At 37.3% G+C, this 24,876-nt stretch overlaps 3 protein-coding genes across 3 annotated transcripts; all 3 read left to right on the top strand.

Annotated features, from left to right (window-relative positions):
- Window positions 1-701: 701 nt before the first annotated feature.
- Window positions 702-1,647, top strand: LOC311296449 (claudin-9; the record flags this gene model as incomplete). Its single annotated transcript, XM_084418244.1, has 1 exon — window positions 702-1,647. One exon carries the CDS (start codon window positions 702-704, stop codon window positions 1,353-1,355), a length of 654 nt encoding a protein of 217 aa, XP_084274370.1. The 3' UTR covers window positions 1,356-1,647.
- A 1,731-nt stretch (window positions 1,648-3,378) lies between these two features.
- LOC311296448 (claudin-6-like) lies at window positions 3,379-5,474 on the top strand. Its single transcript, XM_084418243.1, has 2 exons — window positions 3,379-3,997; window positions 4,109-5,474. Exons 1-2 carry the CDS (start codon window positions 3,423-3,425, stop codon window positions 4,143-4,145), a joined length of 612 nt encoding a protein of 203 aa, XP_084274369.1. The 5' UTR covers window positions 3,379-3,422; the 3' UTR covers window positions 4,146-5,474.
- A 13,039-nt stretch (window positions 5,475-18,513) lies between these two features.
- Window positions 18,514-19,266, top strand: LOC311296450 (claudin-3-like). The gene has a single exon (XM_084418245.1). The coding sequence runs from the start codon at window positions 18,561-18,563 to the stop codon at window positions 19,206-19,208; it is 648 nt and encodes a 215-aa protein (XP_084274371.1). The 5' UTR covers window positions 18,514-18,560; the 3' UTR covers window positions 19,209-19,266.
- The last annotated feature ends 5,610 nt before the right edge of the window (window positions 19,267-24,876 follow it).

Raw genomic sequence — 24,876 nt, 5'->3', positions numbered from 1 at the left:
CCCAGAAAGATGGCAATATCCAAAATAGTTGGCCATGTGGGGACATTTTTTGGTCCCAATGAGGAAAATAACTTTTTTTTTTTTTTAAATGTACAACAACAAAAAAATCTGTGATGGGCAGGTGTATGGGTATTTCTAATTTTCTAATTTATTCCTAATAACCTTGAAATATTATTAATACAATACTTCTTTCTTATGCCTTTAACTGAATGCATTTCAAACACTTTTTTCACTAACGACATGTATGATACATGGTGCTATTCTTCTATTTTTCCCTATTTTCCTATGTCATTAAAGATTAAAGAATTACATAATAGGAATAAAAATATTTAACAATCCAGATATGAAGCATTTGAGAGGATCATTTGAATAATTCCACCCTGTTACAAGAAAAGTGCTTAAAAAAGTCTCAGTCTCTCTTGCACCACACAAAACATGATGCCGTCTAAGACTCCACCTTCCATCTTCTCTTAGCAGTATAAAGAAGGTAGAAACTTTATATCTCTCTCTCCCTCTCTCTCTCCCTCTCTCTCTCTCTCTCTCTCTCTCTCTCTCTCTCTCTCTCTCTCTCTTTCACCGTTTCTTCATTTAAGCAAGTCTTCAAGTCTGAGGACAGCTCTAATATCAGAGCTAATTTTCAGCGCTTGATCCTGGATACCGAGCACCACGGTCTGTGAAACTGCACATAGCAGAGAAGCACAATGGCTTCAGCCGGCCTGGAGATCCTGGGGATGATCCTGACTGTGGCGGGGTGGCTCGGCGTGATGGTCGCCTGCTGTTTGCCCATGTGGAGAGTAGCGGCGTACATAGGCCAGAACATTGTCATCACACAGATAGTGTGGGAAGGTTTGTGGATGAGCTGCGTGGTGCAAAGCACAGGACAGATGCACTGCCGAGTGTACGACTCCATGCTGGGGCTTCCGGACGAGCTGCAGGCTGGCCGCGCTCTCACCGTCGTAAGCACTCTGCTCGGGGTGGTGGGCATGGCTCTGGCAGTGGCTGGGGCAAAGTGCACCAACTGCACCTCAGATGCAGCCAGCAAGCCACGCATCATGATGGCAGCTGGGGGCACGTTCATAACCTGTGGGCTGCTGCTGTTAGTGGCCGTCTGTTGGACAGCTAACGGCATCGTCATGGATTTTCACAACCCGCTTCTAGAGGAGACGCAAAAGAGGGAGTTTGGGAACTCGCTGTACTTCGGATGGGGTGCCTCCTGCCTGCTGATCCTAGGTGGAGCCATTTTGTCTTGTTCCTGCTCCTCAAAAGCACAGAACAATGCCGTGCCGACAAGAGTGGACTACTCAGGGGTCAAATCCCTCTCTGTGAATGGATATGACAGGAGAGACTATGTTTGAGGGCTCTGAATCTTTGCACATGAAGGACCTCCTTGAGAGAAAAGCCAACAAGTCTGCTAAATGACAAGCATTCAAATGTCAACAACAAATTAACGATTGATGCTGAATCTTGAATACCAACATGGCAGATAGAAAATTAGTATTGTTTTTGTCTTCATTTGAATGTATTCATTAATGTTGCAAGAACTAAGTTTAATTGAAATTTGGTCTTTTTACCCAGACGCTAATAGGTGAATAATCAGTAGCTCTTTGACTCACTGAAATGATTATGATAGATGCTTTTCCATTCAAACTGCAAGATTAATTAAATGATCAATGAACATGATTTTATTGAAACAGACATTGGTCTGTTTATTAATAAGTATTTTGCCAATTTTGCTAAATGGGTATTAGTAGGCTGTCTGCTTAATATCTGCTAACTCTTTGTTGTGATGGTCCTCCAACAGACATTATACTGACTATAAGTAACATTGCAACTACATGTCAATTTATTCTATCCCTAACCCTGCAGTCTACTAATACTCTACTAACACTCTAATGAGAGTACATGAAGGTGCAATGTTACTTATAGTCAACAGAATGTGTTAAAGGGACCATCAAAATAAAGTGAAATCGCTAAATGCTAGATTTTATCCAAAACAAAAAAGACATATAGCCTATATTGGTGGATTACAAACTAAAAGTGTACATCTGAAAGTAATGAATTTATTTGAAGGAAAACATCAATACATGTTGTTTTCGACTTATTCACCTTTTCCCCTCAAAGTCTATCAAAGTTTATAACAATAAATCATGGAGGAACTATGGGAACAAAGTACTTGGAAAACTCCAAAACTAGAATGAAGCAAAGAGTGCACTTTATCATCATTTGAAATCAATCCTACTCTTAAAGGTCTACCACAACTATAAATGATACTCTCGCAGTTGTGAATGGAGACAATGCGCTCGTTGTTCTGGTAAATCTCTAAACCTCTTTGTGCCTGATTCTTTAGTCAGGAGAGCGTAACTGAGACTACCATGGAAAGATAAACGCACCTGCCTTATTGCTCAGAGGATGCCTAGATAATTACTCTTTTTACTCTAGTGTTCGGTAGTTAGGAAAATATGTAAAGCTTTAGTGGGTTATTATGCTAACCTTCTTTTGCAGCTCATTAAATATTATCATTCGAGGTACTGTAACGGTATTTTGTTTACTGCTCATTTAAGTTGAAATATTGACAGATGATATAAAACAAATGTGTCTGAATGAATTATTGTTTCATGCAACAAAACAGCAATTTTAGCGCACACTTGAGCAATAGAATTGAATGTACTTTTGCACACAGAAAAGATGCCCATTCCACTTGTTCCTTAGTAACATGCTCCTAAATAAATAACCACTGCAAAGGTTAAAGCAAGGTCACAAGACTTTGCATACCTATGCATGACTGATTAGAGTGTGAGTGTGTGTATAATGTGTGTGAGAGAGAGAGAGAGCTGAATATGCCTATTTGTGATGCTGTTTAGATTAGATTGACTCTGTTATTGTGTGGCCTTGTGGAGCTGATAGCAGCTAAAGACATGCTCTCATGCATGGACCTTATTGCTCCTTCTCAAGTGAATCCTGAAGAATCAGCTCCCTAAGTTGAATGATCAATTTCAAACGAATCTCTGCTCAGAGTATCCAAACAAAATGATGAAACCTTATGCTTGTGGTATACTTGCTTACACGTTTCAAGCATGCATTCTAATCTCATACCGTTGGAATTTTTGTTCAGAAGTGTGGTCTTGTCGGTTATCCTTTAACCAGTCCCCGCTGGGCTTTTGTTATCTATCCTCTATTTGGTCTCGGAGTGGGAAATACCAGATGAAGAGAGCTAAATCATTAAACAAACTCGTTTCCTAGCCAAGGTTAAGCTCACTCAAAAACCAGCAAAGTTAAGCCAATCCCCCGAGACTTTTTCCAACATAACTCCACCTTCCTCACCGTTGCCATTATAAAGCCTTCATTGTGCTGAGAGCCTTTCCTTAGCGAATGCAACCTGTGAGTTTATATCCTAGCACGTTCTTCCAGCCTAAGTGATCAGAATGGCAGCTCTGGGGTTAGAGATACTAGGGGTCACCCTGGCTGTGTTAGGTTGGATTGTGGGCATTGTGTCTTGCGCTTTACCCATGTGGAGGGTCACGGCTTTCATCGGGGTGAACATTGTAACGGCGCAGACCATATGGGAAGGAATCTGGATGAGCTGTGTGGTGCAGAGCACTGGCCAGATGCAGTGCAAGGTCTACGACTCAATGCTGGCTCTCAGCTCAGACCTGCAGGCGGCCCGGGCGCTGTGTGTGATTGCCATCGTGACGGGAGTACTGGCGCTCCTGCTCTCTATTTTGGGGGCCAAGTGCACTAAATGCCTAGATGAGGAGCGTGCCAAAGCCAGAGTTATGATCGGCGCTGGAGTCACCTTCATCTGTGCTGCGGTCATGCACTTGATCCCTGTGTGTTGGTCTGCTCACAGTATCATCAGAGCCTTCTACAATCCCATAATCATTGAGGCACAGAAAAGGGAGATAGGTGCGTCTCTTTACCTGGGATGGGCGTCTAGTGCCCTTCTGCTGCTCGGCGGGGGCCTTCTCTGCTGCAGCTGCCCCCCACAGGAGGAGAATAGGTACGGTCCGCCCAGCAGGATGGTTTACTCCGTTGCACGTTCTGTACCACCCAGTGGCTTTGACAAACAGAATTATGTGTGAACAAATGTACTCTTTTTTTTTTTTAACAGAAAATGTGATGACACAGTACGAGACAATGTGCAGTGAGTTCTGTTGGTTTGCCATTCAAATGTATTTCCTAATTTGCTGTGCTCTCTTTTGTTTTGGTGGTGTTACCCAGTTTATTCAACCAGTTTTGAAGAATTGCAAGTATTACATTATTACTAATGAGCACATCTATATATATATATATATATATATGTTCATAACCGTGCGTGTAAATTGATAATGATGTTGTAATTATTAGTATTGTGTCTTTACTAATAATTAAAAATTCTCTTCAGTGTTTCAATATATTTTTTTCAAACATTTCAGTACATGTGTTTACATGATGTATGAGCTCACGTTCTCTTAAGACTTATTTTCTAAGTGTGCCACTCTGTTGTTTGCTGCAGGGTGTTTTTTATTAACCAATAAAAACATAAAAATATAGTTGTTAAAATTATAAATGATTTTTTTTGCTATATTCCATGTTTTGTTTTGTTTAGTTTTTCTGGTTCTAACTTAAATGCACTGAACAAACTTACTGTGCCATCTTTGTTGAGTTGTCTAGTATGAAACAGACAGTTACAGAACCTTTCATAGCCTCAATAATGAGGTGATGAGTTGAATCGGCTGTCACTACCTTGTTATTCACCTGTTTTCAAGATCTAATCGCTCTCTGCACAAGAATCTTGTCTTTGTCAGGGCCCTAATCTAACTGTTCAAGCGATTCCCAGACAATGGGCCTGTTTCAGGGATGAAGATGAGGCGCTGGGTCATGGAATGTAACAAAAATCTCTTTGTGCTTTGTACATTTAATAATGGACCTTTTGAGAACATCTATGCAGCTTAAAGATCAAGGATTCTAACATTAAGAGTCCACAGTTGAGTATTATGCCATCCATAAAGTATAAGACAGAGCTTGACATGTCAATATTTAAACACTTAAAGGCATGCCTCTACACTTGTTTGTCAAAGCAAATTTCAAATTAGTCATCATAAGGCAGCAACTGCATGAAAGCAAACAGACATGTTCTGCATCCATATTTGTTCCCTATTTCCCACTATATGCATCAGCCATTTTGTAGTGCTGTCCGAATTCCAAGGAAACAGTTTTATTCCCTATATTTGTGCACTCTGATTTATGGTGTGCAACCTATATAGACTTGCCAGTGATCATCGAATGCAAAGAGGACTGACAAGTTTTAAAAGAAATGCATGCCTCTTTGTCTTTCACTTGATAACTGGAAATATTATTGTGTGGATGATTTATATATTCAGTTATTTCCTATAGGTTATATATTTGTCTAATCATTGAATGCTGTTATGTTATGTCACTTTATAAGTGCTTCGTGGTCTGATGTTCTCTGATCATATGCTACACTTCTTGCAAAAGAATGTTTCTTGACACTAACAAAATAAATTCAGTTATTCAAATGTGTTGTTTTTTAATTAATTTATCATATATTAATTATTATAATATCATATCAAACATGACAAACGGAACAAACATTTAGAGTCCTCTCTGGTGCACAATAATTACGTCGACGTCTAAAAATCTGTAAAAATGAAAAGATAGTTGCACCTTTTGAAAATCTAATTTTGGACTATATGGCGTTTAATATATAAGGAATATTGATTGAGGGAACAAGCTATTGTCAAGATGTTCAGATGTTGTTAAAACCAAACATCAGATTTAGAAATAGAATATTATTCAAGTGAATTGATTGTAGGTGATTATTTCCTGGAATTGTCAAGCACAGTAGTCTGTGAACTAACAACTAACAAACAAACCATGTACAGTGAGCTCCACTTCTGTGGATGAAAATGCCTTGTTAATGAGAGACGTCTGAAGTTATAGAAGAAAAGGCAGATTTTTCAGTCAATTTCCAGCTGTTGGCCTCATTTCACTGTAGAATCAGAGGAAGTTGGTACACTGAAAAAAATGTGGAGTGACATTTACTTAAAAAAAGCTAGGCAACTTTTTCCACACAGAAAGTGCTTGTAATCTTTACTCTGGCTATTTCAATTAGTAATTAATTGTAAAAGTAATCAAATTGAACAAATCATAATTGAGTAATAATTAATCAAATTAATTCCTTAAAAGTTAACCATTTAAAATGAGTAAAATTTACAAAATATCTTTTATTGCCAACATTGAAGACACCTGGTGTTAACAAGCAGAATCACTGAAGGAGAAAACCATAATTAAAGTCACCATTGTGGAGATCAGTGTGTGTTTTAGTTGGGCTCTTTACCCTTGAATTATTAACTTTAAGTTTCGTTTGGCTGCTGTACATAAGTTATAACAGCCAGATGAACAAAGGTGATCTGATGGTGTTGGTTGTGTTTTAACATAATCATTATTTCACAAGAATTAGACCTGAATCACTGAACTCATATAGAGTCCAATTTAGTTAGATTAACTATATTAATTATAGCAGCACTGGCCTTGTACGGCAGAATATTTGTAACTTTTACAATGTAAACAAAAATAATTTCCATAAAGTTTCTCTTATACAAAAAAAAGAGACAAACAGACATCAATAATCAGCCTGTGAATCTCAACAATGGTGACATTTATAAAGCATGTTGCAGTGCATTCTGGGTGCCACCAATCAAAACTCATTCATGGCTCCCATCATGCATTGCTGCATGAATAAATAATGAGCTTATGATCAGAGGTGATCTGTTTGTCACCATTGCTGAGATTCATATGCAAAATCTTGATGTGTGTGTGTGTGTGTGTGTGTGTGTGTGTGTGTGTGTGTGTGTGTGTGTGTGTGTGTGTGTGTGTGTGTGTGTGTGTGTGTGTGTGTGTGTGTGTGTGTGTGTGTGTGTGTGTGTGTGTGTGTGTGTGTGTGTGTGTGTGTGTGTGTGTGTGTGTGTGTGTGTGTGTGTGTGTGTGTGTGTGTGTGTGTGTGTGTGTGTGTGTGTGTGTGTCTGTGTGTGTGTGTGTGTGTGTGTGTGTGTGTCTGTGTCTGTGTCTGTGTGTCTCTCTGTGTCTGTGTCTGTGTCTGTGTGTGTCTGTGTGTGTGTCTCTGTGTCTGTGTCTGTGTCTGTGTGTGTCTGTGTGTGTGTCTAAAAAAAGTGTATATATATATATATAATTTTTTTTTATTATTGATTTGATCATTTGGATTGCATTGAACAGGCTAAAAATATCATGCTGCTATAATTAATATAGTTCACCTAACTCATAAATTGGACTCTATATGAGTTTAATGATTCAGGTCAAATGATTGTGAAATAATGATTATGTTAAAACACAACCAACACCATCAGATCACCTTTTCAATTTGTTCATCTGGCTGTTATAACTCATGTACAGCAGCCAAACAAAACTTAAAGTTAATAATTTAAGGGTCAAGAGCACAACTAAAACACACACTGATCTCCACAATGGTGACTTTAATTATGGTTTTCTCCTTCAGTGATTCTGCTTGTTAACACCAGGTGTCTTCAATGTTGGCAATAAAAGATATTTTGTAAATTGTACTCATTTTAAATGGTTAACTTTTAAGGAATTAATTTGATTAATTATTACTCAATTATAATTTTTTCAATTTAATTACTTTTACAATTAATTACTAATTGAAATAGCCCGAGTAAAGATTACAAGCACTTTCTGTGTGGAAAAAGTTGCCTAGCTTTTTTTAAGTAAATGTCACTCCACATTTTTTTCAGTGTAGATGTGCATGCGTCTTTCCTGCATTAGTAAATGTCTTTTTTTTTTTTAAATATCAGAGCCAGTGGTGAGGTGAGGTCTCATGGCCGCTTCATTGACCAACTGAGAAACCACTGTCCTTCTGAACCAAACACTTCACATAACAAATGCAAAGGCATATTTGCAACCATTAGTTCAGAACAAGTTTTTTAAAAAGGTTTTTGCTCCCTGAATCTTCATTGACATATTATACAGCAAATGAACATAACATACATTCACAGTGTAATGTTATGAATTGCATCCTAATTCACCCCATTACAATAGTTTATGTTCCCTTTCCTTGTGCTTTTGTTGTTATTTTGGAAAGTTTTTTTGCATGTGTAGTCAAAAAAAAATCTGCAGTAATTGTGTGATGTTTATCATAGTCCAGAATGTAAGGAATCTTTCCAGTGCCTTGTTGAATCCATGCCCCCAAAAAATTATAATTCAGGCTGATACCCAGTATCAGAAAGATGTGCCTAATAAAGTGCCCATTGAGTGTAGGGCACTCAATAACACCAGGGCATTGGTCTGCCTCAAGAATGTGAGGATTTACGGCAACTTTCCAAAATATTTCTCATGTGATTTGAATTGTTGATGCTTGGACAGTTTGAATAGAATTTTATTTTTCTTGTTTTGAAATTATTTTGAAAAACATGATCTTGTTCTCCTTTAAAAACACCATGCACAAACTATTTCACTCTGTTTAAATGCTGAAAACACAGAGAAGCAGAGATACAGAAAGATGGTTACCTTTTTGAGGTAACTCATGTTACCTTTGTTTAACAAAATTTAACCTAGTTTAACAAAGATAAGGATGTATTTTAGTGTTACCTGGCAGCATAATTCAAAAGCTCTGCGTTGGTTTAGCAAGAGATCACACCTTTAAAACATTCTGCAATGATAGTTCCACAGATTACAGAAACATCAATGCGACCTTGCTGGTGTTCTTCATCTTCAATCCACAGGAGCAAGTAATCAATTTACACAAAAATCAATATATATGTTGAAGTTCTAATCCCTTATTATCCACAATTTTTCTACAGTATATCTACACTGTAAAAAATTATCGTAATTTTAACGGTAAAAGACTGTAAAAATGCTACAGTAAAAAACTGTTAATTGGTTAACAGAAAGTTTCCGTACTATATACGGTAAATAACTGTGATAGATCTAACGGTACATTAAATGTAATTTTGCTGTAAAATACCGTTAAATTTACAGTTTTTGAAAGTGAAAAAGAACAACTCATTGTATAATTTACAGTGAAAAACCGTAAATTGGCATTCCCACAATTCCCTGTGTGACACTTCACATTTGATGTATTTTTGTTGAAATAACTGTTTCTTCATAGTTTTTTTTTTCCATTTTTTCTAATCAGTTATGTACATTAGGGTTTTATGTTACATTTAATATTGGTAAATTAATGTTTATTGCATTTTTTAAATTTCATGTGTTACCATGATGGTGTTTAATGTTTGTGTGAATGACACTATGCAGCTTTTATAAATTAGTATTAACTTTCTTGTGGAAGAGCTGCTTGTGATGAGCTTTGATTGATCATGTGACTCTCATCACTGCTGTGATTGGTGGTTATGAGTGTATTACAATGGTACAAAACAGATATTAATAGTTCAATAGGATGGTAAATTCACATTATATCAGATAATAAAATACGGTTTATTACTGTAAATTTTAAGTTAAGTCTGTAAAACCAATAACGTTGCTACTGTATTTTTGACGGTAAAAGTTCTGGCAACCACAGCTGCCGGTTTTTTACCGTAAAAATCACGGTTTAATTTTTTACAGTGTAACATTTGTCAAGTCACCTTTATTTATATAGTGCTTTATACAATACAGATTGTTTCAAAGCAGATTTACAGTGATAACAAGAACGATTATTAAATAAGTTCATTTCATCTATAAAGCAGTCCTGCAAATAAATGTCATCGTCCATCTCGTACAGCAGCGTCAGTGCAGTCAGATCAATAATACTGTTGAATATTAAGTGTTCCCAACTAAGCAAGAACTTACGCACAAACTTCTGTCTGTAAACAATCAGTGACTTGCTGAAAGGGTTGCTTAATGTATGCAAAAAATTACATTCATAAACCTTGGGCACACACAAAATCTTGTGTAAAATGAAAAAGGTATCACAAAATTGCTTACAGCAGCATCTCACATACATCACATGTTATCCATGGACCATGAATAAAACCAAAATCACTGAGAGAGAATTACATTTTTGAAAGAAAGATCCTAACTAGTGTCGAACAAAATTCGATGGTCAGACTGCCCCATCGATATCTTTACACTTTAATAAATAAAATTGCCACAAACTGCCAATGTCATTTTAAGCAGAAATATGTTGCTGGGCATAACCATTGCTGCTGCGACTTGCAATATGTAATATAATACAAATAATGTACAACACTTTTTAGATCACAAGAATTAGTCTACACTGGAAAAAAAAATTGTCAGTTCAACTTAGAAACGTTACTTCATGTGGTAACATCTACAACGACTGGGTTAGTAGAAATGAAATGAATGGTTTAAGATTACTGATTATAACTGAATTCAACCAGCCTGAAAAACAAGGTTTAACTGAAGCATAACTGTCAGTAAATATAACTGGATTTTTGGGTCAACAGTATTGTTTATCATTCTGCAAAACGTATAATATACAATAAACCTTTAAGTAAAGAAAGGTTGTCAGAACTGAACATAAAACTCTGAGTGCCTACAGCCTGAGCACAAGCACAATGGTAACCACAAAATTCAATAACAGAAACAACTCTAAGGGCCCTATTTTAACGATCTGAAACGCAAGTGTCAAAGCGCAAAGCGCAAGTAACTTTGTGGGCGGGTCTTGGCGCTGTTGCTATTTTCCCGGCGGGATAAATGACTCTTGCGCCTGGCGCAAATCTAAAAGGGGTTGGTCTGAAGTAGCTTCATTATTCATAGGTGTGGTTTGGGCGTAACGTGAAATAAACCAATCAGAGCGACATCTCACATTCCCTTTAAGAGCAGGCGCGCTTGTTCTAAAGCAGATTCCTATTATAACGGCGGATTTGCCAGGCGCACGACAGGAGCGGTTCAAGGCTGAGGAGACCGACGTTCTCGTCAGGGACGTTGGGGATGGAGAAACACACCCAAATTAACTTCGGTTAAACAGGCGTATGATAATTTGGGTAAATGTGTAAGCTAGATGTATGCTTTTATAATAAAATGTCTATCTATCTATCTATCTATCTATCTATCTATTTATCTATCTATCTATCGTAATAATGTATGATTTGCAAAAATGATAACTGCTGCGTCTGTGTGTAGATGAGATAATCAAAGTGTATGCGCGTTGTGCACACACTACATTGATTAAGGCCAAGCATGCGCCCTTAAAATAGCATATAATAACATGCGCAACGCGCCACTGACTTTAAACTGTTTTTTTTCCGGTCAGTGGCGCAATTGTTTTCTAAACCTGCAAAATAGCATGAGGGAACGTTTGCGCCGGAACACGCCTCCTCTTTGCGCTGAACCGCCCCGGGGAGCGCAAGTGTATTTCTTAGTTAACCGACGTGCGTCTGTGGAGGGAAAAGTCCGCTGTGTGTCGGGTGCAAAATAGGAATGATACATGCGTCGGTGTTCAAAGTCAATTGCGCTGGGTGCAAGATTGGGCCCAAAATGTCCAACTGAACATTAAACATTAATATAAACTACCAACATCTTTCTCTTTACTGAAAAACACATAAAATAACACTTAATCCCTACATTTACTCTCCTAATGCAGTCCCTTGCAAAGCATTATTGGGAACTACAGATCCACTGTCCAGGGCTGCATTTAGCATCCTGAGCTAAGTAGATTGAAGAGCTTTTGCCACCAATGCGATCAACTTAGCTCACGATGCTTTTGAGAAATGAAATATTTATTTTTTCAGCATTGCAAGGATTTAATTCACATTATATATATTGTATGAGATATCCTGTGCTGTAGTCACCACCTAAATGAACCACCTTCAAATGTGGTTTGAATTAAATTAGAAAATTTGATTTCATGTGTTTTTTGTTGTCTAGACTTTGAACTGGACTGCATTGTGTTCTGGATAAAATCTGGATATGCCAAAACAATCTGATTTTTGTTGGCAGTCTAAACATGGCCTTTGTGGCAATTGTGTGCAGAGCCAGTCCAACTGAGGTGTATGCCTCATCGGAGTCTTGGTGCTGATTTATGTAGATGAATACATAACCGAGTAATTTCTGAAAAGTAGGTAATTCAGCATAATGAATTAGACTATTTCAGGAACTGGGTATTTAAGCATTGGGTTTCTGTCAGCATTTCACCTGTCACTTCTGCACAACAGTTCAAATAATCCTCCCTGGCTCTCATCTGCACTCTTTAGATAATCACCTGCACCTGTTACTCATCACCATCATCACCATCATCATCAGCACCACATAAAAGCACACACCTCATCTCCCCTGATTGTCTAGCCTCGTTTATATGTAGTGGACTACTTATCTTATCTCTGGCGTCTATCTCAAGCATGTCTCCAGTCTCTTCTGTCTGCCCCCCTGAGGAAACAAGGATTACCAGAATACTCACCGCTGCACCTCTCATTTATCTTCACATCCACGATCTCCTGTACCTGTAACAAAAGGGAAATAAAGTTATCATTCCTCCAAAGTCTTTATTGAATTGTATACTCACCAGTTTGTGAGTTTGCTCAAGGCTGTGAATAAAACTTTCCATTAACTCCATCTTCTTGTCCAAGTCTACGTTACGTAACAGTTTCACTGCTAAAAGTCTGTCAAAACTGTTTGTGTTGTTTGTAGACTGGACTGGCAAAGAGAGGGAAAGGATTAGTCATTTCTGATATTGTGCCTTATGTGTTTAGCATTTTTATATGGGATTTATATAATACAGATGAAAAATGAATGTTTATGTGTATTTTAAAGTTTACAGAAATATTGAGTGGGTCATTTCCGGGAGGCCGGACTCAAAATCTTTTCTTGTAAACCAAGTCAACATGAGCATGCAACTACTGTGCCATGAGAACTAAGATCTAAAGTGAGTATATTGAAGATACCTTTTGTGTGTGTGTGTGTGTGTGTGTGTGTGTATGTTTTTTTTTTTTTGCTTAAATGTATATTAATAATTTCAAAAATTCTTTGGCACTTTGTATTTTTGGGTTTTGCACTATATACAGTACCTGTCAAAAGGTTTTTTTTTTTTTTTTTTGCTGCTTAAATATCACGTTTTGTGTTTTTCTGTTCATGTCTGAGTTTTGAATGAGTTTTCATTGTGCTCAGTTCATGTTTGCCTGTTGCATGTTAATTTGACCCAGTTTTCCAGTGTGTCTTATTGATTTATCCTCTTCACCTGTTGTCTTGTTAATTCATCTCATTCCTTTGATTAGTCCTTGAGTATTTTAGCCCTGTTTTTAGTTTAGTTCAGTTGTCTGTTATTGTTGCGTTTGGACAGTTGTTCTGTTTCATGTTCTTGTTCTCCTGAGTTCGTTATTAAAATAAAGCCTGAAAACTGCTGCAATTGGATCCTGTTTTTATTTTCCTTGCAATCGGTGACATAATAACAGACCTTAAAAAATGGATCTAGCTGCAGTAAAAATTATCCTCCTCTCGTAGGGGAACCAGTGAGAGAGACACACAGTGTATCAATATATGTGCCTTGATCTGCAACATCTTGTCCATAACGATGACGCCAGGCTGTGTGTGTTTTTCAGGGCAGGCCTCAATCCGGAGACGGCCCTTGAGGGACATTTAGGGAGTATGTGGACTGGGTACTCTTCTGTAACCCCATTTACCATCGGTGAGAGCAAGGAGAAAACCAGCATGCCAGCCACCGGTCCAATGACAAAAATTCCAAAGTCCGTTCCAGTGAGAGAAGTTCCCGAGTCCATTCCAGTGAGAGAAGTTCCCGAGTCCGCTCCAGTGAGAGAAGTTCCCGAGTCTGCTCCAGTGAGAGAAGTTCCCGAGTCTGTTCCAGTGAGAGAAGTTCCCGAGTCCGTTCCAGTGAGAGAAGTTCTCGAGTCCGCTCCAGTGAGAGAAGTTCCCAAGTCCGTTCCAGTGAGAGAAGTTCCCGAGTCCGTTCCAGTGAGAGAAGTTCCAGAGACCCGAGTCCGCTCCAGTGAGAGAAGTTCCCGAATCCGTTCCAGTGAGAGAAGTTCCCGAATCCGTTCCAGTGAGAGAAGTTCCCGAATCCATTCCAGTGAGAGAAGTTCCCGAGTCCGTTCCAGTGAGAGAAGTTCCCGAGACCCGAGTCCGCTCCAGTGAGAGAAGTTCCCGAATCCGTTCCAGTGAGAGAAGTTCCCGAGTCCGTTCCAGTGAGAGAAGTTCCCGAGTCCGTTCCAGTGAGAGAAGTTCCCGAGACCCGAGTCCGCTCCAGTGAGAGAAGTTCCCGAATCCGTTCCAGTGAGAGAAGTTCCCGAGTCCGTTCCAGTGAGAGAAGTTCCCGAGTCCGTTCCAGTGAGAGAAGTTCCCGAATCCGTTCCAGTGAGAGAAGTTCCCGAGACCCGAATCCGTTCCAGTGAGAGAAGTTCCCGAGACCCGAATCTGTTCCAGTGAGAGAAGTTCCCGAATCCGTTCCAGTGAGAGAAGTTCCCGAGACCCGAATCCGTTCCAGTGAGAGAAGTTCCCGAGACCCGAATCTGTTCCAGTGAGAGAAGTTCCCGATTCCAGTGAGAGAAGTTCCCGAGACCCGAATCCGTTCCAGTGAGAGAAGTTCCCGAATCCGTTCCAGTGAGAGAAGTTCCCGAGACCCGAATCCGTGAGAGAAGTTCCCGAGACCCGAATCCGTTCCAGTGAGAGAAGTTCCCGAATCCGTTCCAATGAGAGAAGTTCCAGAGACCCGAGTCCGCTCCAGTGAGAGAAATTCCCGAATCCGCTCCAGTGAGAGAAGTTCCCGAATCCGTTCCAGTGAGAGAAGTTCCCGAATCCGGGCTTTACAACAGCTCTAGAATAAAGTTATTCCCGAAGTCTTAGTCTTCGCGGCTTAGGGGCCGCTAACATGACACCGTTCTAACAGAAAACCCTTAATGCGCTCTGGCCTGCTCATTTGCACAACAATGGTTACTGGTGGCTCAAGAACGCAAACCTTGAAATGTAAGCCCTGTGTTTAGTTTAGTTCAGTTTCTGTTATTGTTGCGTTTGGACGGTTATTCATGTTCTTGTTCTCCTGAGTTTGTTGTTAAAATAAAGCCTGAAAACTGCTGCAATTAGATCCTATTAGTTTTTACCCACCTTGCAACTGCCGGTGATATTAACATTCTTTATGGAAATGGTGATACCTCTTTCAGAATTCTTTGAATAGAAAGTTAAAAGAACAGCATTTATTAAAAAGAAATATTTTGTAACATTATAAATGTCTTCACTGTCACTTTTGATCAATTTAATTCATTCTTAATTAATAAAAGTATTATGTTCTCTCTTTTTTTTCTTCTTTTTTTTACCACATCTTACCAAAAATGTTTGAATGGGATCATTGCTTCCACAAAAATAGTAAGCAGCAAAAACAGTTTTCAACATTGCTAATAATAAGAAGAAATGTTTCTTGAGCAGCAAATCATCATAGAATGATTTCTGAAGGATCATGTGACACTGAAGACTTGGAGGAAAGATGCTGAAAAATCACCAGAATAAATTACATTTTAAAATATATTCAAATATGAAACAGTTATTTTTATTTGTAATATTTCACAATGTTACTGTTTTTTGATTAAATAAATGCAGCCTTGAAGAGATTTCTTTCAAAAACATGTTTCTGAACTTTTGACAGGTACAAAAGTCTCCAAGAATTGCGGAGTTAGCCATCCTTTTTTTACCAAAAACGAACCCTAACCCGGTAACACTTTAGAATTCTGATCTGTCATTAATTAATAACTTCACAGGAACGAATGAGTAATGCAATATTAACACTCTAGTAACTAGTATTAACTAACAAGAAACTCTGATTAACAAATTAATAAGTAATAGTGCCGAGTCGAATGTGATAGTTCTTAGCTACTTTTTTTTTCATATCTCCTGGAGAACTAATAAAACTATAATATATATACTATAACTACTATATTCACAATTAATGTGAATAATATATAATGTATAAATAATTATAAAGTGAAGATCATGATAACCAACTAGTATAAGGACTTATATTACCAAATCCTTCAGAAGGAATTACTAATTACTAATTATTTGAAACCGTATTCTAAAGTGAAAAGCATGAAAACTTTCTAGTAATGACTGAAGTCATTGTAAACTTTTGAGGTTTGTGTAATGTTTTTGGATAGTAATGATTCAAGTGTTACTACTGTATATACTTCTAAAATAATTACTAGTCACACTTTAGATCTGTCACGTCTCTGTTTGAGTTTAGTTCTGTGATTTAGTTTGTTTCATTAGTTCCATTAGTTCATCTGTCTCACCTGTGCCCTGTTAATCACCCCATTTATTATCTCGTTAGTTTTGCCCCAGCTGTGTCTTATCTCCCTGATCTGTTTCCCAGTGTATTTTAGCCCTGTGTTTTCTTTGAGTCTTTGTTGGGTCATTGTATTGTCTTCATTGTCGCTGAGCCTGTGTAAGAGAGTTTTCTGAAGTTCCTGAATTCCTAAGTTCCTAAGTTCCTGAGTATTCCTGTAATCTGAGTTTGTGAATAAACCAGCTGCATTGAAATCCTGTCTCCTCGTCTTCAACCTGCAATACCCTGACAAGATCAGGGTCCAATTCTCACCATTAACTAACTATTTAATAAAAACTTTTGCCTCAAAGACATAATTACTTCTTATGAATAGTTACTAAGGTTGTTGTTAAGTTTAGGTATTGGGTAGGATAAAGGGATTTATTAATAAAATATTATTAATAAAAAATTGAAAAGTGAAAAAAATTATTAATTTAGTTAATTTATATATAGCAGCTCTGGAGTAAACCGTGATGTCATCGTCCAGCTCAGTTCAGTTCTTGTATAATAGTGTCAATGCAGGCAGATCAATATTATTGTTGAATATTAAATTAAATGTTAAATTTAATGTCCCCAACTGAGCAAGACAGATATCAGCGCCACATGCAAGTCCGGCGGATATAAAGGAATGAGGACATTTCATTCTACCGAACTACCTGCTGAATTAATACTTAAACTGGTCAGTTTATGTAACAAATTAAAATTGTGAGGTAATGCAGCACTGTTTCACTTGGTCTACACTATCACACTAAACTGCATTTGAGTGTGTTGAAAGTTATAATGTTATTCTATGTGTTAGTTTGTTGGCTGTATGAGACTAGAATAACATACTGATCATACCCTAGCATTTCATGTTGAGCTATATAACATTGATTTCTTTTATGTACATTTGCTCACCTGTCTAATAAAGAAATGTTACATGCAAGAGTGTCTCAATCAAGTCCAAGTTAGACGCGGAGCTCTCAGCATCTCAAAAACACCACGCTGATATTGATCCCCGTTTTATTTCTCCTTTTGTCCCAAAGTCTGCTTGCCATGGTCCATGATGTTTGAATGAAACAACAACAGTGTGCCGCTAGACGTTGCGCAGTTGTCCACGGCTGTCGCCATGGTTAGTATGGCAGTACAAGCAGAAACCGGGATAACACGGATATTACGTCATTGACAGACGACAAGTGACAAGGGACGGGCACTATTTAAAATTGTGATTTTCTCTGAATTTACAAATTCTTGGAAACTTTTAGGATAACGTAAGCACACAATTGAAAGAAATATATAACACTGTGCAAGTGTTTTTAGGATATTTTGATACAAAATTCTTACATATTGTACCTTTAAGCAAAAAAAAAGCAACAACAACAACAACAACAACAAAACTTTCCAAAAAGCTTTACAACCAATAGATGCATATACAATATCACCAGTATACCTGCCTAAAAAGATAAGTTTTCAAATGAGATTTTAAAATTGAAAGAGAGAGTCACTGTTGTGAATGTCCTGTGGAAGTAAGTTCCACAGATGAGGAGCAGAGTAGCTAAAAGCTCAAGATCCCATAGAAGCCAAACGCATGCGAAGAAGAACTAAGGAGAGTGTAGACGATGATCTAAGAGTTTGAGAGGGAGTATATGTTAAAAGTAGGTAAGATAAGTATGAAGGAGCAGGTTATGCAGTGAATTGTAAACAAGAAGCAAAATATTAAATTTAACACGCTTGTTAAGACTCTAAACTAAAGTGTAACCGAATTTGCTCCTGTTAATTAGACTCCACACTAAGTGTTACCGAGTTACTGATTATTTGGATCAGTATTTTAAAGTGAAGATCATGGTAACCCACTAGTAATGACTCAAATGTTACCAAATCCATCGGAAGGAATTACTATTATGAATGACAATAGCTTTTCACGAATGACAATCATTTAAAAATATTGAGGTCTTTGCATTACAGAAAATCTGCTCATCTTTTCAAAAGAATCCCTTCAAATGGACATTTTGTCTCTACCTTTAAAAAAAAAAAAAAATTGATGGGCAAATAAAAAAATGTTTTGTTCTTAATTCCCACAATACTTTCCAAGAATGGAGAGCAGTTTTAGTTCTGGTGTGACTAAGCCCTTCCTCTGTGTAATGTCTTCATCCTAACAGACTCCTCCTCTCTACCTGATCTGGGGTATAAAGGACACTTGTTTTGTCACAGATGCGCTCCATTTGCTCTGAGGCATTAGCTCAAATTAGGCTTGTATCTTCTCTAGCTGCTTGCCCGGTTCCTGAACGCTCTGGCATTGCATGCAGCAGTCACAGATCTTTAAGAAATCATGTCTTTAGGGCTGGAGCTCATAGGGATGGTGTCATGTGTGCTGGGCTGGCTCTTGGCCATCGTGTCTTGTGCTCTTCCCATGTGGAGGGTCACAGCCTTCATCGGCTCCAACATCGTGACGGCTCAGATCATCTGGGATGGTATGTGGATGAGCTGTGTGGTTCAGAGCACGGGACAAATGCAGTGTAAAGTCTATGAATCCATGCTGGCCCTCTCTCAGGACCTCCAGGCAGCTCGAGCCTTGACCGTGATATCCATCCTTCTGACCGTCCTGGCTGTGCTGGTGTCCATCGGAGGAGCAAAGTGCACCAACTGCATTGAGGATGAGTCGTCCAAAGCTAAAGTGATGATCTTCGGAGGGGTGCTCTTCATCGTGGCTGGGCTTATGCAGCTGATTCCTGTGTCCTGGTCTGCCAACAGTATCATCAGGGACTTCTACAACCCTTTGCTGCCCGATGCCCAGAGACGGGAGCTGGGAGCCGCGCTGTACATCGGCTGGGCAGCATCTGTGCTCTTGATCATGGGGGGCTCCTTGCTCTGCTGCTCCTGTCCTCCACAAGAGAAGAAATACAGCCAGTCTCGAATGCCGTATCCTGCGTCTCGCTCAACGGGTGGAGGAGGGTATGACAGAAGAGACTATGTGTGAAACCAACAGCTCAATATATGGACATCATATTTTCTGGAGAAGAGTGGAAATATGTCACGGGGGAACATGTCTGAGGAAGTTGTTTGATGTTTTTGGTCTCTATGTCAGTGCGGTTTTGGCTCTTCAGAATATAAGAACTCAAACGCTGACCGTGTGAAAATGACCTTTGGTAATTGCTATGAAAAGGTAAACTCGGACTGTTCCTCTCGACCGAATTCTCAACAAAGCATGATTTTCAGTTACCTGAGGTGTATAAAGCTGACTTTTTATTTATTGGCCATTTCTTTTAGTTTTGTAGGACTAGTTGCACTAAGATTTTTGGCACAGACAAGTTGACTGTGTGTTTACTATGTTGGAGAATTTAAACTTGTCATTGTCCATGTTTTAATGAGTATGCTGCATGTTGTAATCTTTATATGATTCGAATTGTAATGTGCATTTCTTTATTATTTATACAATGTTTTTCATCAAGCTGTAGAAGCAGATACTCTTTTACATGTATCATTGTTTGATAAACACTTGCTGCCACTTCAATTTGTATTAGACAAATTAAAATAACTAAACTGAACTAAAAACTGGCTCTAGGATCGTTTAAGTGGGCTATCGTGACCCAGAACTGTGGGAGGAGGGCTGGAATGGGTGAGAGTGTGACTATTTGAGCATTGAGGCCGAAAGAACAGCCGAGGATCTGAGCACGGTCATTTTTGTCCAAAGTTTGTAATCTGTGTAAGCGGCTGTATAGTGTATTGTTGATGAGGAGCATTAACATTGTACCTTTCTGTTCCAGTACAACAATAAATAAATACATCAACCCATGATGAATTTTGAATATTGTAGTATGGATGCTTGAATTCATCTCAGTGTCTGTTCCTTTATAATCATGATGACTTGAGAAAACCTGAAACTCGAGCCACAGGGCCATGTTACCTCCAGTTAGCAACAAAGCCAAATACACACCATGAAATCATCAACAGATCACCTTACAAGTGTAGGTGGCAGATGGTGGCAAGTAAGAGACAGAATACAACGGCAGTCGTTAAACCAATACACTTGTCAGAGGTTAATTATCTAGCTGAAGTTATCTTCATTATAAAAAAATTAAAATAAAAACGCATAAAAATGGATACAGAATACTTAGAAACCATCTTTATTAATTCTGTTGAGTGATGTATTGTAATTAGTGCTGGGCAACTATTAATCGCATGTATATATTAAAAAAAAATATTTGCATGTATTCACTGTATACATATTTATACATAATTTATATCATACATAAATATTGTATATATAAATAACACATTATATACATGCATGTGTTTGTATTTATATATACAAAATAATTATACACAGTACACACATATATTATGTAAACACAAACCTTTCGCGATTAATCGTTGCCCATGCAGCATTAATTGTAATTAAATTAAATACTTGATTGAGATCCAGTTTTAGCAGCTTTGAACTGCGGCAACTTGAAATATTGAACAGGGACTCATATGAATGACGCATACATCAAGCATATCACTTTACCAGGGTAAGTCACCTGTTTCTATAAACACAGGATCAGTGTCAGCTCAGTTAAGACCAGCATGCAGGCTAAAATTACCTACATTCATAACGTTAATACCATTAATAGGGGTTCTTCCCCCCGATGTTAATTTAATAATTAATTGCTATATGGATGGCACAGTCTACTTATTAGTGTATGAACTATACAAAAAGCAAGATTTGTGAAGATACATGGCAAACTAATGTCTATGAACACACACACGCACACACACGCACATCTATTTATGCTACAGACAGCGGAAAGCATACTAACTGTAGTGTGTTTTTCATTATTCCATGTCTGAAAGCACTGTGAAAGTCTAATGGTCTACATTTTGCAAATCACTATGCCATGCTGTGTGTAGAAATGAATGAGAATTAATGATTTTAATAAATTACTTGCTGAGTTACTAACATGATTAAACAAACGGTAGTATTTCTTTAATTTGGAAATATGCTGACTGCAGGGTCATTCAACAGCTGTGAAGCACGTGGACGTCTTTTTGTGGAATTAAGGCTTAAACCCCTTGACTGTCACCATCACCGCTAGCGGGGCGCCTATGTTTACTTCACCATATTACAATTAAATCCTAATCTAATCATGACAAACTATATATCGTTGGAAAGGTCTAAGACTCCTAAATAGATATTTTAGCACTGTTTTTTTTGTTACAAATTATGTAGGAACAGTAATAGATGAATTTATGACAAGAGTGCACCTTAAAAAAATCTACATCATTACAGGAGTTTTGACGTTTGTCACACACTTTTAATAATTGAAACTTTGGTTTTCATGATAAAAGTTCATGATAAAACATATAATCTAGTATTTGTCAATAAAAAATAATAAAATAATATTATCCTCTAAAAAGTATAATATAGTAGTTTTAGTACTTTAGTAGTTATCATAAATTAGGTATCATTTGAAAGCTTACGAACTCAGAATTCATCCTGTGAAAACTGTTTTGAAATTGGACGTTGCATTACCATAGAAACGGTACTCTAAAAAAAATATCTGGCTCCTCCCCTTTTGGGCATCATCATGTTTCATAATTTATGATCAAAACCTTTTTTAATCTTGACAAAACACATATTGTCAGAAAGGTCTGAGTCTCAAGGTTCCATCTTTTGTGACAGAAGTGATATTTGGACAGGAATGTATTAATTTGTTACTGCAGAATGCATACAATTAAATTCAAGGGAAGGTATGTCACCCGGTGGCTATTTTTGGTATTACGCCTAAACAAAATTTCATGGGAACTTACATTTATGTGATATCAACTTCAAATTTGAAACACAACTTGGTTAGATATATGGCTTTGATTTTATAGTAATTTTAGACAAAAAAAATATTTTGTAAAATATATATTTTATATAAAAGAAAAATTATTAAGTACTGTATATTTGATTTACTGTTAATTTAAACTTCCATAACTTTGTCATACTTTAATGTTTTTAGTTGCTTTCACTTCAGCAATAATCTGCTGAGTGTTTTCTTTAAAACAAGACCAAACTTTGAATTACAACCAAGTTTGAAAAGTGCATTTTAATGTCCATTCTCAATATATATTTTTCTTACACGAACGCATCGCTTCACTTCAGAAGGCCTTTATGAACCCCCTGGAGACGTATGGAGCACTTTTACCATGAATAGATGCACTTTGATGGACTTCCAAAGACATACAGCCATTTACTCCCATTATCAACTTTGGAAGAGCCAGGACATTTTTGAATATAACTCATATTATATACCCATAGGTCATATACACATAGGATGACTTCAGGGTGAGTAAAGCATGGACTAATTTTCATTTCTGGGTGAACTATCCCTTTAACCATAACTTGCGTGTAAACATGGTCATTAATTGAATTGGACATGGACAAGAATTGCACTTGGGCCAATTAAAAAATTTAGATGTGACCAGTCACTAGAAAATTTTGACTTGGAGAGGTTATAATTTTTTAACACAAAACATAACAAACGTTAAAGTTCACAGGCAGAAATATTTAAACCAAATACTTTTTTTTTTTATCAAATACTTATTACCAAGTCAACTTTAGTTTAGTTTAGTTTAGTTTAGTTTAGTTTAGTTTAGTTTAGTTTAGTTTAGTTTAGTTTAGTTTAGTTTACATGAGATTTCAGACTACTAATTGCCTTTTTTTTTAAAGTGCACTTTGTAATAATGCCAAATTAAAAGTTTTACTTTCAAATACATTTTAAATCATTGTTTTAATAATCTTTTGTGTGTTGACTAACATACTCCACATATAAAGCACTTGACTGTTATTTGATATTATATTTAGAGTTAATATATTTTAAATGTACTACATTTTAACTTCATCATTACAAACGTGTAATTACAAATGTATTTAAATACATGACATACAAGTTTCAATAGAAATGTCATTAAACTGTTGGGCTGTTGGCTCAGATGGTAGTGCACTTGCCCACAACATATCCAAGCTGTTGGCTCACGGTCACGTCCTGATCTCCTTCCCTCAGCACTGGCACAAAATACAATTGCAAATAAAAAAGTAGATTTTATTTTACAATAAATGCTTTGGCAGTAAAGCTAACCATATTTCTGTTACGGAATGGCTGTGTCAATGAAGCACACGACAAAGGATGATTCCAGGAAATAGTCTTTCAATCAAAACCCACAAGGAACAGGAAGAGAAACTCAAAAACAACCATCCAACAAAGATGAAGACAGACAACTAGACAGTACAAGACTAATGCTGGGTACACACCAAAAGATTTTTTACATCTTATAAGATTTTCAAAATGTGACAGACCACAAACATGAGGACAAAAAATCCTAGATTTAAGCGTTTTGCTCCTTTAGTGTGTGGTGTGCCATGATGTGACAAAGACAGCACACCACACACAAAAAGATTTTCAACCAGAGTCTCGACTGTGAACACAGGAAATCTCGCAAAATCTCGCGAGACTTCAGAAAAAGCATGACGGACAACATGCAGGAAGAAATTGCGATAGTGTTTGGAATGATTTTCACAGAAAATTCCTACCATTATATATAACCTTTTATACAGAAATATATTCAATCTTTATTGTCTTTATTTATTCTTTATTGGATTTATTGTCTCTTTAGAAAAAGTTATTTAATCCCTCTATAGAACCTCACTGATCCCTTAACACTCAGCTTCTTCTTTTTTTTTTAATCTTTTTTTTTATTGATTTTAAGAATGACAATTACAGTCAGGGGGTACAAAGAGTAAAGCCGATAAACAAACATAAAAAGACATATACATAAACAGTGACAAACTTAAAAGTTAAACAAAAATTTGAAAATGTTTACAGATTGAAACGCACTTTGCAGCTTTCTTATTTTTCAAACTCAATATTGTGTTTAGGTATTGTAAAATTTCTGCACTTAAAATGAAAAACAAAGGCTTGTTTCCTCGAAATTTACACTTATGAATAGGCCTACTTAATCTCAACATTAAGCTTCCTGCAAGTGTGTGTGTGTGTGTGTGTGAGAGAGAGAATGACCGTGTCTTCCATCATCTCGCTTTCTGATTGGATATTGTTTTGTTTCACGTGATAATCTCCAGAACGTGCGCGCGTTTGTCCTCGGGGTTCCCCCCACACATCAGGATTTCTGATCGTAAATATTAAACATGTTTAATATTTACGATTCTTCCGAGCAGGTTCGGACACTCTTAACACACCTCACACCAAGGGAAAATCTCATAAAATAATCTGTTAAATCAAGATAATCGGGACATAGCTAGGATTGTCGGAAGGGGGGAAATCGGCCCAAAATCAGCCCGATTATCTTTTGGTGTGTACCCAGCATAAGACTTAAATACACAGGTGACAGGGAGGAACTGATTGACAAGATAACTGACACACAGCTGAACCAAAAGAACTAATGAGGAGGGTTACCATGGGAACAAATGAATGGCGGGAAACAACAAAATAAACAAAGAATAGAGTCCAAAAACAAACTAACATGTAACAATTTCAAAGACAGAAAGAATGATGAAATTACATCTTACAAGTACTTATGTGTAAACTTAATTGCATGCCATTTGCAATTAACTAAAAATATATTAAAGTTTAAAGGCAGTTAGTTGATCTTAAGATCTTTTTTGA

Source organism: Rutilus rutilus, assembly GCF_951802725.1.
Source record: "Rutilus rutilus genome assembly, chromosome: 9".
NCBI lineage: Eukaryota > Metazoa > Chordata > Actinopteri > Cypriniformes > Leuciscidae > Rutilus > Rutilus rutilus.
The sequence above is the reverse complement of the archived record's forward strand: the minus strand, read 5'-3'. Positions and strand labels throughout refer to the sequence as shown.

Coding starts and splice junctions, on each gene's coding strand:
- LOC311296448 (XM_084418243.1), top strand. CDS start 3,423: ATGGCAGCTCTGGGGTTAGAGATACTAGGGGTCACCCTGGCTGTGTTA. Junction 3,998..4,108: donor CCCCCACAGGAGGAGAATAG/GTACGGTCCGCC, acceptor TTTTTTTAACAG/AAAATGTGATGACACAGTAC.
- LOC311296450 (XM_084418245.1), top strand. CDS start 18,561: ATGTCTTTAGGGCTGGAGCTCATAGGGATGGTGTCATGTGTGCTGGGC.